Here is a 17,100-nt window from a genome sequence, read left to right as displayed (position 1 = left end):
GGCATGGCCCAGCATACTGAGTAACTCCTTAATATTCACCCTGTTCACACACTATTTAATAACGAGATCTAGGCGATCTATTTTCTTTCAAAAGATAAAGAAAAATAACTGATCTATTTGTTATATTAGTTTATTTTAAATTTTATACACTCACACACATATATAAATGAGAATTTTTAAATGGAATCCACAGGAAGCTACATTTAAGATTTAAATTACATTATGAAACTGTGAAGGAACCACTACAAGAATTACATGTTCAGGCTTTAAAGATTGTTGAAAACTGTCACCTGGTCAAGAGTATGGATAGATAATATGTTGATACAGTAGCTTCTAGGATGGGAGAAATAAAGAGAAGAAATAAAAAGGAAGGTACAGGACAGTGAAAGGATGTTATGAAAGAGATTCTGGAGATTTAAGTACCAAGTACCTCTAATAGTGTAAGAGCAGAAATGGGGAATCACTAAAGCACCTTGGGGAGATAAAACACTGCAGAAAGAACAGCATCCAAAATATTTTTTTGTGGTTTGTTTAGAGATAGCATCTTGCTCTGTCACCCAGGCTAGAGTACAGTGGTTATTCATAGGCATAATCATAGCTCACTGCAACCTCAAACTCCTAGACTCAAGCAATCCTACTGTATCAGCCTCCTGAGTAGCTAGGACTATAGGCATGTGCCATGACATTGGCTTTTTTTTTTTTTTTTTTTTTTTTGTAGAGAGAGGGTGTCTCACTATGTCACCCAGGCTGGTCTTGAACGCTTGGCCTGAAAAGATCCTCCAGCCTCGGCCTCCCAAAGTGCTGGGATTATAGACATGCACTACCATGCCCAGCTGAGAAATTACTTTTGTAAATTTTGACTTAAAATAAGTGAAGTTTGCCTTATTTCAACCTTGCTAAGAAAATAAGACCTTGAGTTGGCAGCCAGGAAAATTAATTCAAAAGCACAAAAAGAAGTTTAGAAGATGCTAGGTAATACCTCATCACAGATGCTCTTTACTGTAGAGTGAATGCCATAAACGGAAGTGATCCAATAAACATAACCACTCTACTACACCCACCCTTCCCTCCACCTCAGAACTACATTTAGGGTACTAGCTATGCCAATAAGCTATGCTTTGCTTTTAAAAAAATTACTTTTAAAAAATATCCTCTATTATCATAAAGTTAATCTCAGGAATAGGCATGAACACTCTTTTCTAATATAATAAATGTTAATGGAAATCCAAGAAACATGAAGTTTCACATAAAGGTATTCATCTAATTAGGTAATAAAAAGTAAGTAAGTCTAAAGATTATTTTCTTAACCACAAATCTGTACTACTAATAAATTATACCAAATCATACGGCTGAGGGGGGTTAGTTCTACTCACATTAATATCTAATAGGGAATAATCTCCTATGTACATGTGCCAAAGAAAAGATTGTGGAATTAAAGGTAAGTATGAGTCATCATTTAATAGAGACACCTAAAAATATAACACTGAAATACAGAAGGACACTATAATAAAAAGAAATCACTGTAAGTGACTCTCACACTACCTTGCTTTCAAAAAATAAACTTAATTTCTAAGGCTAGCTTAAATAAAATTTCAGAAATGCTAATTTTTTAGGTTTTAGAAAACCTAAAAACATTCCCCTCCTTGGCTTCTCGCCTATTTCTCCTATGACCTCTCTAACTGCTCTCCTACGAGGTTCCCTTCTGCTCATAAAATGTCAGTTTTACTCAAGGACTCACTCAGCTTTTTCTTTTTTACTCTTCAAATGTTCCCAGGCTCATTCTTCCAGTCTCGTGGCTCTCAATACCGCATATTTCCTTTCTTAGTCTCAGATCCCCATGTGTCCTACAACCAACTGGACTTATTTACATGGAACTATCACAAAAACCTCAATTTAACAAGCTCAAAATTGAAACTCCCTGTAAAATACCTCCGGCTCTACCTTTTTGTTTTCCTTGATTAAATTACCCAAACTAGGAGACCTAAATTGATCTTAACTCCTCCCTTTCCCTGTTTCTCTCAAGTCAATCAATTCTGGAATACCAAAGACATGTCTCTGAATTCCCTCCCTACAGCAGTACTTCAGGCTTTAAACCACTACTTCAACTTCCTTCTAAAGAATCACCCACTCACGCCTGTAATCCTAGCACTCTGGGAGGCCAAGGCGGGTGGATCGTTTGAGCTCAGGAGTTCGAGACCAGCCTGAGCAAGAGCGAGACCCTGTCTCTACTAAAAATAGAAAGAAATTAGCTGGACAACTAAAAATATATAGAAAAAATTAGCCAGGCATGGTGGCTCATGCCTGTAGTCCCAGCTACTTGGGAGGCTGAGGCAGTAGGATTGCTTGTGCCCAGGAGTTTGAGGTTGCTGTGAGCTAGGCTGACGCCATGGCACTCTAGCCTGAGCAACAGAGTGAGACTCTGTCTCAAAAAAAAAAAAGAATCACCCAGCTCCCAATATTCCCCATCCAGGCATTTCTGATCTCTTTTTCAGGTGGCCAAAACAATAATTATGCTGAAACAGATCTGATCACTTCTCTTGCTAACAAACCTCCACCAGTGTCCTACTTCTTCACATAGTACAAGGACTCTTCTCAACCAGATCACAGCCCACCTTGCCACCTTCATCTCTAGCTGCTCTCCCTCAGGCACAATAAACAAACAAGGGCATGTATGCTCACTTCCACATTTTTGCTAAAAACACAAAACCCTCCTCTCTCCAAGCAGAGCTGCTTCCCCTCTGTAGTCCCACATTTCAGATGGGCCTAGATCACAGTAATATTGTAGTATGCTATTAATATGCATTATCACTCTAAGGAGCTAGTATAACATAATGGTTACCTTTGTGGCCATGAAGCAAAAATGCCTGGGTTCAAATCTCAATTGGGTGGCCACACCTGTTTATTCATCTATAAAATAAAGAAAAACAAATGTATAGGGTTTTAATGAAGATTAAATTAATGAGACAGGCTAAGCACAGTGGCTCACGCCTGTAATCTTAGCACTCTGGGCGGCCAAGGTACGAAGATCACTTGAGGTCAGCAGTTTGAGACCAGCCTAAGCAAGTGCGAGATCCATCTCTATCAAAAACATAGAAAAAATTAGCCAGGCTGGGTGGCCCGCACCTGTATTCCCAGCTACTCAGGAGGCTGGGGCAAGGAGTTTGAGGAGTTTGAGCCCAGGAGTTTGAGGCTGCAGTGAGCTATGACCACGCCACTACACTCCAGCCTGGGTGACCGAGTGAGACTCTGTCTCAAAAGAAAGAAAAATTAATGAGACACAGAAACTGCTAGCAGACTGCCTAGAACATAAAAGGGGCTTATCAAATGTTGTTTATCATAATTCCATCTCCCTTCCAAAACTGTTTCACTCACTTTTCCCCCATCACACCTAGTACAAGACCACAACTGAATTAGCAATTTTGAGGCATTTTCCACCGACACCATGGCCACTCTGATTTGTAATAAAACTCTTCCCCTTAACTATCAGGAGGTTGAATAATTGTTACATTAAATAGAGATACAGTTAGACCTAAAAGAAAACAATCAGTGAAATCAAAAGAGATCATGTATACTTAAATTGCATAAAATATAAAATTTCATTTTCAATTGTTTAATAATCTTACTCAATGGAAATAAATGTATCTCAAAATGGAATTCTGGTTTTTTTTAAGACAAGGTCTCAAAGCCGAGCGTGGTGGCTCAGGCCTGTAATCCTAGCACTCTGGTGAGGCCAAAGCAGGAGGATTGCTTGAAGTTAAGAGTTTGAGACCAGCCTGAGCAAGAATGAGACCCCATCTCTACTAAAAATAGGAAAAATTAGCCGGGCGTGGTGGCATGTGCCAGCTACTCAGGAGGCTGAGGCAGGAGAATCACTTGAGCCCAGGAGTTTGAGGTTCCTGTGAGCTATGCTGACAGCACTCTAGCCCAGGTGACAGAGTATTGCTTTGTGTCAGGAAAAACAAAAGACAAGGTCTCACTCTGTCACCCAGGCTGGAGTGCTCAGTGTAACCTTGAATTCCTGGATTCAAGAGATCCCCCTACCTCAGCCTCCTGAGTAACTGTGACTACAGGCATGCCCCACCATGTCCAGCTAATTTTTTTTTAGATACCAGGTCTCGCTATGTTGTCCAGACTGGTCTCTAACTCTTGGCTCAAGCGATCTTCCGCCTTGGTCTCCCAAAGTGCTAAGATTACAGACGTGAACCACCATGCCCGGCCCCAAAATGGAATTCATAACGTTGTACTTCTTAAGGCGCTTAAAGTTACGTAATCACATAGGTGATTTGGATGAACAGCACTTTAGGTCTCCTAAAGTTTTGATAGTTTCCAAAGTGTCTTAGAACTTAGGCATTAAAGCTAAGATGGGGCATAAAAACAAAGGTAAGAACATGCTCTTCCTTTCTCACTCATTCCTTTCCTTTATCTGTTTCATTCTTTTAACTTTAAGCCAATATTTCACTCACATTACACTGTACTAAATAGACTTCAAAAGAAGAAAAAATGAAGATAAAATAGAAATGTAAACAGTAAGGTCGGGCACGGTAGCTCACGCCTGTAATCCTAGCACTCTGGGAGGCCGAGGCGGGAGGATCGTTTGAGCTCAGGAGTTCGAGACCAGCCTGAGCAAGAGCAAGACCTCATCTCTACTAAAAATAGAAAGAAATAATATGGACAACTAAAAATATATACAGAAAAAATTAGCAAGGCATGATGGCACATGCCTGTAGTCCTAGCTACTTGGGAGGCTGAGGCAGAAGGATAGCTTGAGCCCAGGAGTTTGAGGTTGCTGTGAGCTAGGCTGATGCCATGGCACTCTAGCCGGGCAACAGAGTGAGACTTTGTCTCAAAAAAAGAAATGTAAACAGTAAATAATTCCCCAAAAATCTAGAAAGAGACAGAAAACAAATTTGTAAATAAGACTGTAAATACTGAACAAAATTTCAACTTAAATTTTCCTTTTATTTAAAGAAGAGGAAAGACCATCTTTAGTTACAATTAAAGTGACCTCTACTCTAACTGCATTTTCATCAAATCTCCATACCCAGAACTCGCTAAATTTAGCATATAGGAGGAAGTATGAGTATAGATTAATAGCATAGGCTTTAGAGTCAGATGTAAGTCCAGGTATAGCCTTTACTTAAACTCACTTACTAGGCACATAACTTCTACAACCTTGGATTCATGATCACCAAAAACAAGATAAAGAGGATTAAATGAGATAATGTTTGCAGAAGGGACTTAACATATTGCCTGACACAGAATAAGTATTTAGTAAATCTCTAAGATATTGTAATCATGCTCCTTTAATCTTAATTTTCATAAATTATGGTACATGCATAAAATGGAATACTATTTTAAAAATTTAAAATGAGGCAGGGTTTTTGTTTTTCTGGTGTGTTTGGGGGGGGGGTTTGTTTTTTGTTTTTTTTTTTTTGAGGCAGAGTCTTGCTCTGTTGCCTGGGCTAGAGTGCAGTGGGGTCATCGTAGCTCACTGCAACCTCAAACTCCTGGGCTCAAGTGATCCTCCCCCCTTGGTCTCCCAAGTAGCTGGAACCACAGGTGTACCCTATATCCATCCCCACTTCTGTTTTTTTAATACAGATATTTATATACATATGTGCTTGTACATACATACACAGAATGTCTCATAAAGAATATATAAGAGTTGGGGGGATTGGCTCACGCCTGTAACCCTAGCTACTTGGGAGGCCAATGCAGGTGGATCACTTGAGCCCAGGAATCTGAGGTTGCAGTGGGCTATGATGATATCATAGCACTCTAACTGTAGCAACAAGGAGAGACCCTATCTCAACAACAACAAAAAAATAGGCTTGGTGGCTCATGCCTGTAATCCTAGCACTCTGGGAGGCCTAGGTGGGAGGACTGCTGAGGTCAGGAGTCCAAAACCAGCCTGAGCAAGAGTGAGATCCCATCTCTACTAAAAATAGAAAAATTAGCCAGGCACAGTGGCCCATGCCTGTAGTCCCAGCTACTCAGGAGGCTGAGACAGGAGGATTGCTTGAGCCCAAGAGTTTGAGGTTGCAGTGAGCTATGATGACACCACTGCACTCTACCTGGAGCGACAAGAGATGCTGTCAAAAAAAAAAAAGAATACATAAACTCGTATTAGAGGTTGCCTCTGAGGAGGAAAACTAAGCAGCTAAGAGATAGGGATAGAAAAGTCTCACATTTTGCCATGTTCTTTCTTGTACCATTTTTTTTTTCTTGAAAAAGAGATAAGGTCTCACTCTGTTGCCCAAGCTGGAGTGCAGTGGCCTTACCATAGCTCACTGTAACCTCGAACTCCTGGACTCAAGAAATCCTTCTGTCTCGGCCTCCTGAATAGCCAGGACTACAGACAAGTGCCACCCTGCCAGGCTAATTTTTTAATATTTTGTAGAAACCAGGGTCTTGCTGTGATGCCCAGGCATCAAGTGATAATCCCCTCCTAAAGTGCTGGGATTACAGGCGTGAGCCACCATGCCCAGCCTCTTGCACCTTTTGATTTCTTTTTTTCCTTAAAACTGGTCTATAGTATGAAATTTTTATCATTTGCTTTTACCGATCATTCTAAAAAGAAAAAAGAAAATAAACTTTATATTATAATCCACAGCTTATACTACCTGAGTATTTCATTATGTATTAAATGCATTATGCTGATCTTTGCAGAAAAACCTAAGGTGACCTAATCATAGTTCTAGTATTATTAACAATTTCAACTGCGTTGATGATAATGGCCAAAGATTGTTACATTTTTAGCTAAATTAGCCGATAAGAATCAATTTGTTAAGGCATATACTTTATTAAGGTATATCAATTTATTAACGTATATAAGAGGGGTTGCCTAGAGATGAGAAAAAGGAAAAACATAAGTATGTGGATGGGGAACACAATGAGAATAACTTCATTCATTCATTCAAAAATCATATCTGCTCATATGGTACCAATCATTGTGCTAAATGCTGAAGAAACAATGACATAAGTAACTTGTAATTTAGTGGGAATACACAAATAGAGAAGTAAAACTGGCGCTCCTGTGGGCTTGGTTACTCAAAATATACATTCATTCAATAATGAACACATAACAATTAAATGAAAGAAGGCAGGAAGAAAGCAAGCCTGGTGACAAAACACACATCCCCGAAGCCTCTGGTAACTTGAAAAGAACACCAAGAATTGATCCCTGAATCTGACAATGCTGTGGACCTGCGTTCCCAGAATCCCAAGAGCCAGAGGAGCCTGCAGGGGTCTGAGGCGTGGCTCTTCATCCACCGCTCCTTCCTCCGACCCGAGAGCTTGGGAAGGGGTAAGGGTCCCCAGGACTCAAACCCCACATTTGCCTCCCTTCAAGCCAGGCACTCCTACACCTGGGCTCACCAGGTTTCAGCTCTCTAACGTCCGGGAGGTAACAAACGCTGGGTCAACCTTTGACCCTCAAAATGAAAGTCACTTTGGGCCAGTTCCCTCAGTGTTCCCTCATGAACAGGCAGTATAGAAGGCAAGAGAAACTAAAACTCCTTTAGAGCGGCCCTTAGCTCCGAAAAACCGTGAAACCAGGAGGCACGTGGAGGAGATCAGAGAGGGAAGGTGACCCCAAAAGCTCCTGCAGTCAAATGCACAGTCGGCTTGGCCGGCTAATGGCACAGTCACTGACCTTTCCATAGGGGCTTCCCAGGGGCGGTGGCCAGAGGAGCGAGAGCGGCAGCCCAGGCCCCGCACCCAACACATCTCCCTCTCAGCGGGCTCTGAGCTAAAGAACGCAGGGTAACCACGAGCGACCAGGAGGCCGCCATCTTGAGCTCCGTACAAGGGTAGGAAGAGGAAAACTATTGAAACCTAGATGAGAGACGGTGGCAAAGTCAAATCCAGCCGTGCTCGCTGAAGGCTCCACCCGAGAAAAACGAAAGGGAGCAGTTAGAGAATATGACGTCCAGGAGCCAGCGAGGCGGGCTTGACTCTCGTGCCCTTCTGTCCCTGCGGGCACTGCTAGTTGGGACTACGACTCCCAGCATTCAGTGCGCCACCGGGGGCGGGGCGGGCAACTGCCGTCTGGGGGTCAGAGGGAGGCAATTCTCCACCCAGCGCCTGCTGCCCAGGAACCCGAACTCTTCAATCAATTGGTGGGAAGCAGGTCCGGCGTGGTGGCTCACGCCTCTGATCCCAGCAATTTGGGCCGCTGAGGCCGGAGGATCGCCTGAGGCCAGCCTGGACAGCATGGCACGACCCTCGTGTCTACAAAAACTTGTTTTAAAAATTAGCTAGGCCTGGTGGCGCGCACCTATACCCCTAGCTACTCGGAGGCTGAAAAAAAGAATTAGGAGGTGATTATAACGAGTAGTCAACGTAACTACTCCTCAGCCTTTTTAGTTCACATGACCAACACTCCGAAACCTATATGTAAATAAAATGTAAGTGGCCCGATAGGCCATCATGGTTTTTTTTTGGTTTGTTTTTGTTTTTGTTGAGACAGTGTCTCACTGTTGCCCAGGCTAGAGTGAGTGCCGTGGCGTCAGCCTAGCTCACAGCAACCTCAGACTCCTCGGCTTAAGCGATCCTACTGCCTCAGCCTCCCGAGTAGCTGGGACTACAGGCATGTGCCACTATGCCCGGCTAATTTTTTCTATATAGATTTTTTTTTAGTTGTCCATATAATTTCTTTCTATTTTTAGTAGAGACGGGGTCTCGCTCTTGCTCAGGCTGGTCTCGAACTCCTGACCTCGAGCGATCCACCCGCCTCGGCCTCCCAGAGTGCTAGGATTACAGGCGTGAGCCACCGCGCCCGGCCAGGCCATCATGTTTTAACGAAGTATTGATGTCACCTCAACACACCTCCCAAAATCATAGTCCCAGTTTTTTTTTGCCTCCAGCGTCCGATTCATCTTTGGCAGAGTACCTGAAATGTGTTCCTAGTACTTTTCCTTTCCGTGTTTGAATAACATAAATCGCTTTTAATATCTCACATATTCAAATGTTTTGAAAGAATTTATAAGTAGCATGGGAAAGGCAATGGCCCAAGATGGACAATTTGTTGGAGCGAGTTAGTCATGGGACAGTGTATCAGAAGGGTAACTTCTAATTGATTTTCCCTAATGTAATTAAACAAAAAATGTTTTGAGGCACTGTGATAGGTGTCTTGAGGACACAAATTGCTGTCCACAAGAGGCTGGCAATCCAGTAGGGGGATCAAGAATGTGAGAAAAGATAATACAAGGTGCTGTGGAATCAATGAGAGAGCACTTGGGCTGGAATCAGGAAGGCTTTCTAGAAGCTTAACTTTTAATAACAGGTGAAGACCTTCCAAGAACAGGGAATAGAGGCAACTAAGGCAGACAAGAAAGCCAGGAGTATAGGAAGGAGAACCAAGTTTCAGTTGTGTGAAAACAAATGAAAAGACTACACAAGGAAGAGTTCCAGAAAGTCAGGTAGCTGGTCCCCACTCCAAGAGGGATTCCAAAGAAACAGGAAAAGTATAGCATGGTGTAATAATTTGGAGATGTTTCTACCAACTTCATCAAGTCATTTATGGGAAAAACTATTTAGACTGTATCTGTCAAAATAAGTTAATTTTAAAAATAAGCCAATTTACATTTACTATTTGTTTTATTTTCTTTTTTTCTTTTTTTTAATTCAGTCTCTGTAGAGACTGTCAAAAAATTGCCAATGCTGGCTGGGTACAGTGGCTCACGCCTGTAATCCTAGCACTCTGGGAGGCCGAGGTGGGATGATCGCTCGAGGTCAGGAGTTCGAGACCAGCCTGAGCAAGAGCGAAATCCCATCTCTACTAAAAATAGAAATGATCTGGACAACTAAAAATATATAGAGAAAAAATTAGCCAGGCATAGTGGCGCATGCCTGTAGTCCCAGCTACTCGGGAGGCTGAGGCAGAAGGATTGCTTGAGCCCAGGAGTTTGAGGTTGCTATGAGCTAGGCTGACACTACGGCACTCTAGCCTGGACAACAGAGTGAGACTCTGTCTCAAAAAAAAAAAAAAAAAAAATTGCCAATGCCAACTATATTTCAAGTCATCATAGCAGGGTATTGGGAAAAGTTTTCAATTAGCAATAATCGTACCTCAGATAAACCTCATTGGCTACTATACTGCCACTGGGAAAAGCTTATTTTCTATCTTTAATTCTGTTGTCTAACATAACAAACTGTTCCTCCATACTATGGCGAATTTTTTCTTTTCATATTACAAACTTTTGGGTGTCACACTTTCTGAAAGGCCTTTTGAAAATCAGATTGTTTCTCCCTTGACTTACATATTTATTTATCACACTGAAAAGACTGTCAGAGAGTATTTTTGGTTTTCTTTTGTTTTGCAGCAGAGTCTCACTCTGTCACCCAGGCTAGAGTGAAGAGGCATCATCACAGCTCACTACAACCTTGAACTCCTGGGCTCAAGCGATCCTCCTGCCTCAGCCTCCCAAGTAGCTGGGACTACAGGCATGAACCACCATGCCTGGATAATTTTTCTATTTTTTTGGTAGACACAGGGTCTCACTCTTGCTCAGGCTCATCTCCAACTCCTGAGCTCAAGCAATCCTCCCACCTCAGCCACAGGCGTAAGGCACCACACCCAGCCCAGAGAGTATTTAGATATCATTATGTTTGCTCTGGAAAATAACTGCTTGCCTTGGTCAATGAAATTATTGTCTATGAGAGATTCCAACAGCTTAAAAATTATGGAAGTGAAATAAGCTCTCCTAGATAGTAGAATGCCAAATTGGAAGGAAGAGCTATAAGAAATTTTCATATTGCTGTGCAAGTAGACAGAAACATAGTAAATAAACTCTGTGTACAAGTTTAAGGTAATTAAGAGGGAAATAAATTACATTTGTTATATTCAAGAAAATTCATTATGACCATAAGACTAAGTAGCCATTGAAACTATTTTATTAAAATGTTAATCCTGGCTAGGCAACATGGCCAGACCCCACCTCTACAAAAAAAATTTTTTTTAATTAGCTGGGTGTGGTGGCACACACTTGTAGTCCCAGCTACTCCGGAGGCTGAGGCAAGAGAATCGGTTGAGCCTAGGAGTTTGGGGTTGTAATGAGAGCTATGATGACACCACTGTACTCTAGCCCCAGGCAACCCAGAAAGACCCTGTCTCCAAAAATAAAATCTGTGTTTTACTTTCCTGAAGAGCAAGTTTAAAAAAAAAAAAATTAGGGTAGTGTATGTCCTAGCTACTTGAAAGAAGTTATATAAGAATCAAAGGAGGTAATATATATAGTCAATACAAAGAGTTAATCAGATATGATTATAAATAGAAATTCAGAAAGGATAAGGTCAAAGTCTAACAAGGAAGGGTATGCCTAAGACAACATGAATTCATGATATCCAAGAATTGTAGAAATAAGGAGTGTACTCTAAAGCTTGAAAAAAGTAGGGAGATATTTTTATTTATTATTATTTTTTATTTATTTTTTTTACTGGGCAACCTGCAAGAAGTTGTGGGGAGATATTTTTACTTATTTATTTATTTATTTTGTTTGTTTGTTTTGAGACAGAGTCTCACTTTGTTGCCCAGGCTAGAGTGCTGTGGCGTCAGCCTAGCTCACAGCAACCTTAAACTCCTGGGCTCAAGCGATCCTCCTGCCTCAGCCTCCCGAGTAGCTGGGACTACAGGCATGCACCACCATGCCTGGCTAATTTTTCTATATATATTTTTAGCTGTCCATGTAATTTCCTTCTATTTTTAGTAGAGACGGGGTCTTGCTCTTGCTCAGGCTGGTCTCGAACTCCTGAGCTCAAACGATCCACCCGTCTTGGCCTCAAAGAGTTCTAGGGTTACAGGCGTGAGCCACCGTGCCCGGCTGGTATTTTTAATAGAAGAATGTGCTATGGAACATCAACACTTCAAGTAGCAAATTTATGAAACTCATTAAAGGCAAAGGAAAAAAATTGAATTTGAGGTGGAATTTAAATAAATGAGATGATAATTCATAATAAATATGGGTGATTAGGAGTATTTACTTTTTTTTATTGTTTCTTTTTTTTTTTCCTTTTTTTTTTTTTGGCACCACATGGCCTTCCAGGGAGTATTTACTTTTTCACCAGCTCTAGTACACCACAATTTTCTATTTCAAGTTCATGAGATTACCATTTTTTTTTTAATTTTTTTTTTTAATTTTATTTTATTATTTTTTTTTTTTTTTGAGACAGAGTCTCACTCTGTTGCCCTGGCTAGAGTGCCATGGCATCAGCCTAGCTCACAGCAACCTCAAACTCCTGGACTCAAACGATCCTCCTGCCTCAGCCTCCCAAGTAGCTGGGACTACAGGCATGCGCCACCATACCCAGCTAATTTTTTCTTTATATATTTTTAGCTGTCCATATAATTTCTTTCTATTTTTAGTACAGACGGGGGTCTCGCTCTTGCCCAGGCTGGTCTTGAACTCCTAAGCTCAAACAATCCGCCCACCTCAGCCTCCCAGAGTGCTAGGATTATAGCCATGAGCCACGGCGGCCAACTGAGATTACCATTTTAGAGGGTCCTTTTAGGGCCACTGACAGAGACGGACGGTAGATGGAATATGCCATTGGCATAAACCAGTCTAAATACTATTTCCTCGTACTGTTGTTGTTGTTGTTCCTCTTCTTAAAACCATTACCTTAAGAAGGAAAGGATGCCCTAATATCTGATTCCTGCTTCCACTACCCCATCTGTAGCCTCCTCCATTACAGTGGATGGCAACTGTAGCCTTCCAGTTGCTGAGGCCACTTATCACAGGAACCATCCTCTGCTTTCCTCTTTCTCTCTCACCCCACATCCCGTCCTTCAGTGAATTTTGTTGGCTCCACTTTCAAGATTATCCAGAATCCAATCACTTTTCACCACCAGTATATTGCTACCGCTAACCCTGGTCCAAGTCACCATCATCTCCCTGCTTGATTTCTGCAACTGCCTTCTAATCAGTCTCCTGACTTCCACTCTTGACCCCTACAGTCTATTCTCCACACAGCAACCAGCTATATTTTCTGAAATTCCAAGATGAAATCAGGCCATTCCTGTGTTTAACACCCACTAGTGCCTTCCCCTGTCACTCATTTATTAAAACAGCCTAGAAGGCCTCATGATCTGGGACTAAACCAGCTTTCTGATTTCATCTCAGACCATTCTGCCTTCCCCTCCCTGGCCATCTGCATTGGCTTTCTTCATGCTCCTAGAACTCACAAACCCCTGTTTACCCTCAAAGCTTTTGCATGTCTTCTTCCTTCTGCTTGGAATGGTCTCCTCCAAGGTAAATACTCAGTTCACTTCCTCATGTCCTTACCTTCTTATAACACCTTTTCAGCTAAGTCTATCCCTAATTACTACCTATATAAAATTATAGTCTCACCCAGTGCTCCTTTTCTTACTTCCCAGTTTTATTTTCTCCACAACACTTAACATTATCTGGCATAATACATACTTTACTAATTTATTAGATTATTAATATCTGTTCTTATTACTGTTCTTATTATTATCTGTTCTTATTACTTTTCCTAGAATTTAAGTTCCATGTGGGCAGGAATTTATGTCTGTTTTGTTCACTGCTGTATCCCAGGACCTAGAATAGTGTATAGGTTATAAGGGACTCAATAGATATTTGTTAAATGAATGAATAAGTAGTGTTAGTAAAAATACAAAGTTTATCATTGCCTTTCTGCAAAAAAGCAGACTACTTTACCTTCTTCATGGAATCAGTGATGCTTCTAATATTTTGAGCTCATTTTTAAAAATAAAATTTATTGTGTATATTTGAGGTTTACAACATAGTGTTATGGAATACATAAAAATAGTAAATGGTTACTATAGTGAATTGAATTAACATATCACTCATTGCGGTTACCTTTTGTGACAAGAGCAACTAAAATCTACTTATTTAACAAAAATCCCAAATCTCAATTTTATTAACTAAAGTTCTCATGTTGTACATTAGATCTCTAGACATGTTCATCCTACATCTCTGCTACTTTGTATCCTTGGATCTACATCTCCCCATTTCCGTCCCCCACTCTGCACCCCTCCTCATAGTACCCACTGTTTTAATCTCTATGCCTGTATATTTGACCTTTAAAAAAAAGATTCCATATATAAGTGAGATCATGCAATATTTTTCTTTCTGTATCTGGTTTATTTCACTTAACACAATGTTTTCCAGATCCATCCATGTTGTGGCAAATGGCAGGATCTCCTTTTTTTTTTAATTCAGTCTCCACGGAGACTATCAAAAATTGCCAATGCCAGCCAGGCACAGTGGCTCACACCTGTAATCCTAGCACTCTGGGAGGGGCCAAGACGGGTGGATTGTTTGAGCTCAGGAGTTCGAGACCAGCCTGAGCAAGAGCGAGACCCCATCTCTACTAAAAATAGAAAGAAATTATTTGGAAAGCTAAAAATATATATAGAAAAAATTAGCCAGGCATGGTGGCACATGCCTGTAGTCCCAGCTACTCGGGAGGCTGAGGCAGAAGGATTGCTTGAGCCCAGGAGTTTGAGGTTGCTGTGAGCTAGACTGACGCCAGGGCACTCTAGCCCAAGCAACAGAGCGAGACTCTGTCTCGGAAAAAAAAAAAAAAAAAAAAAAAGATTTTGCTGCTCATTGATAGTCATAACTAATCTATTAATAGTTTGTTGATTTGTTAGTTGGATTTGATGCTATGCAACCAGGCAATCAAAAGGACTGAGTGTTTTTCAGTTTTGTAGACCACTTATTCAGAGAAACTACAGTTGGTCTAAAATGCAGCCAATCTTTAAAACTCAAAGATGCCATAATAGAATTACATGAACTCATTTGTTTATTTACTTTCTCCAAGTGACTACACTCAGAATTAGCCATGATTTGGCCTAGACTTCAAAGAAATCAGCTGTTTTTGTTTTGTTTTTCAAATGGACTTCTTGGGGAGATTACTTGGATAAGATTTGAATCAAGGTAAGTTTTGTTTACGCAACTTCACTGATAGTGGAGAAGTTTTCAAGGCTCTCTAGATGATAAAACCCAAATACCTTTTAGTCAGGGACATATCTAATTCAAGGAGTGGTGCTTCCAAAGCTGAGTGTCTTCTGCCAAAACCAGCACTGGAGAAAACTGAGGGACCAGATGAGGAAAGTGTCATAAGACCTCTAATGTCTACACACAACAATTTTAAGGGGCCAATTTTCTCAGCATGTATCTCACTTAGCCCAAGCAATTCTCATCAACTTCAAAGGGAGAGATGTGCATCCACAGACATGAGTTTGCTGTACCCAGGGCTTTCTCAGCAGGAATACATACTATGAATTATGGTACCAAGCTTCATTTTTCTTTTAGCCAAATCAACCCAGCTGGATTTTGAACCTTTATTTAGTTCTTGGAAATAATCAGCTGTCCCTTAAAATATCAAATCCACTTGGCTTTATTTCATACATCAATCCTGTTGATTACCTAGGATAAGCCACAGTTTAGGTTTGTAGATTGATATAAAAGACATCTAATGTAGCTATATACTTTACTACCATGTAGCTTTATAGTATCAAATCACCCAAATTTATTCTGGAAGTAATTTTATGTTTAGCAAAGAGAGAAGCAGGAGATATAATTTCACATGTTTGCTGTTCAACAATTTTTAAATATATAATTCTGTTTACAAGTACTGTTTCTGAGCTTTAATTTGATACTTTACTACCAGGTAAATTATCTTTTAATGTAATTACTTTTATATAATAATTATGATCTTGAAAGTCTGCAAAGTGATTAAAGGGCATTTTCTAAGAAATAGATTTCTGGATTTAAATTATGCAATTTTTATGCTTATGGTCTTGGTATTATACCTAATTTATTATTATCATTATTATTATTACTATTATTAAATACTTATGAAATAGCATGTATAGAGGTAGACCTTTACAAATATCTAAGACTTTAGGTCTAAAATGTTTTTAATCATAGATTTTAAAAGTTGACACAAGCATATCCCTATTATTTTGGATTTTTTTAGCATTTATTAGTTTTGACTCACTCTAGCATGTTACACACATCAGCACCTGTGCCCATTTAGCAAAGACTTTCAGTACAAATCATTCTGAATTGAATAGACATCTCTAAGAAGCATTACAATTGTTGCAATATTTTTAGAAACTGAAACAAGGAAATAAACAACTTCAGTAAAAGTGATTTAAATAACAAATAACGTATCTTTATAAACAGCTTATCTCCTTGAGAACAAAGAATAAACAAGGAGACAAGGGTTTTTTTTTCTTCCACTATTAAAGCAGATCACAATATGAATGGGTGAAATGTCATGAATAATTGGAGAAAATCACAGAGTAATCTTCGACAAAAACATCTGATTTATTTAAATTGTCACTGTTTGTCTTATTAGAACCTTTATTTAACCTTGTTATCTACAATGCAGTATTCAAGCTGATTTATCAAAAAATATACTTTGGAACTAACCATATTTTGAAATTTTTGACTTTCTCATATGCAAGATAAGGTAATATAAACCTCTCCTGGCAACTGTCATACTTCAGACCTGATTAATTGACATTGCATTAGACAAATGCCTATGAAAACCAATGTTTTGAATCTAAAACAACAGTAAATAAATCAAGACATTCAAACATTCTATCAATAGATTTAAGCTCAGGTTTCTGGCTGAGAGGATCATCACCTCCATTATTAGATGCATCTAGATATAACATGCATTCATTATCCTCAGGCTAAACATCATCAGAGTTACTCCTTATCATGGCATCCAAGGCCTCATCTTCCAATCATATTCTTTCTTCCTTGGTAAGCCCATTTCCTTATTGACTTCTGCACAGATTCCAAGTGTTTCAGGGATTACCATGTATCTGGCACTGTTCAAATGCTTTACAAATATTAACTGTTCCAATCCTCATAACTGCCCCATGAATTAGGTACTATTCTTGTCCCCATTTTCTACATGAAGAAATGGAAGCACAGACATGTCAAATAACTTGTATGAGATTATACAGCTACTAAGGATTTTGTCTATCTCCTCTACCAAGCCCTGATTAAATAGAATTGATTTGCTCATAGTATTATCTTCAAGCCAGATTTATATAAAATTCTAACTAAGAAATATTTATAATATAAAAGCAAC

At 40.0% G+C, this 17,100-nt stretch overlaps 1 protein-coding gene and 1 non-coding gene across 3 annotated transcripts in view; both read right to left on the bottom strand.

Annotated features, from left to right (window-relative positions):
• Nucleotides 1–7,798, bottom strand: part of AFG1L (AFG1 like ATPase) — a 166,922-nt gene extending 159,124 nt beyond the window's left edge. For both annotated transcript variants that reach the window (XM_069488366.1, XM_069488367.1), the window contains exon 1: nucleotides 7,655–7,798. In XM_069488366.1, coding sequence (XP_069344467.1) covers nucleotides 7,655–7,793 — 139 coding nt within the window. In that variant the 5' untranslated portion in view covers nucleotides 7,794–7,798. The remainder of the gene's footprint in view (nucleotides 1–7,654) is intronic.
• Nucleotides 7,799–9,973: 2,175 nt separating this feature from the next.
• LOC138396086 (U4 spliceosomal RNA) lies at nucleotides 9,974–10,116 on the bottom strand. Its single transcript, XR_011235571.1, has one exon. It is a non-coding gene; the product is annotated as a U4 spliceosomal RNA (small nuclear RNA).
• Nucleotides 10,117–17,100: the final 6,984 nt, after the last annotated feature.

Source organism: Eulemur rufifrons, chromosome 15 (assembly GCF_041146395.1).
Source record: "Eulemur rufifrons isolate Redbay chromosome 15, OSU_ERuf_1, whole genome shotgun sequence".
Lineage (NCBI taxonomy): Eukaryota > Metazoa > Chordata > Mammalia > Primates > Lemuridae > Eulemur > Eulemur rufifrons.
The sequence above is the reverse complement of the archived record's forward strand: the minus strand, read 5'-3'. Positions and strand labels throughout refer to the sequence as shown.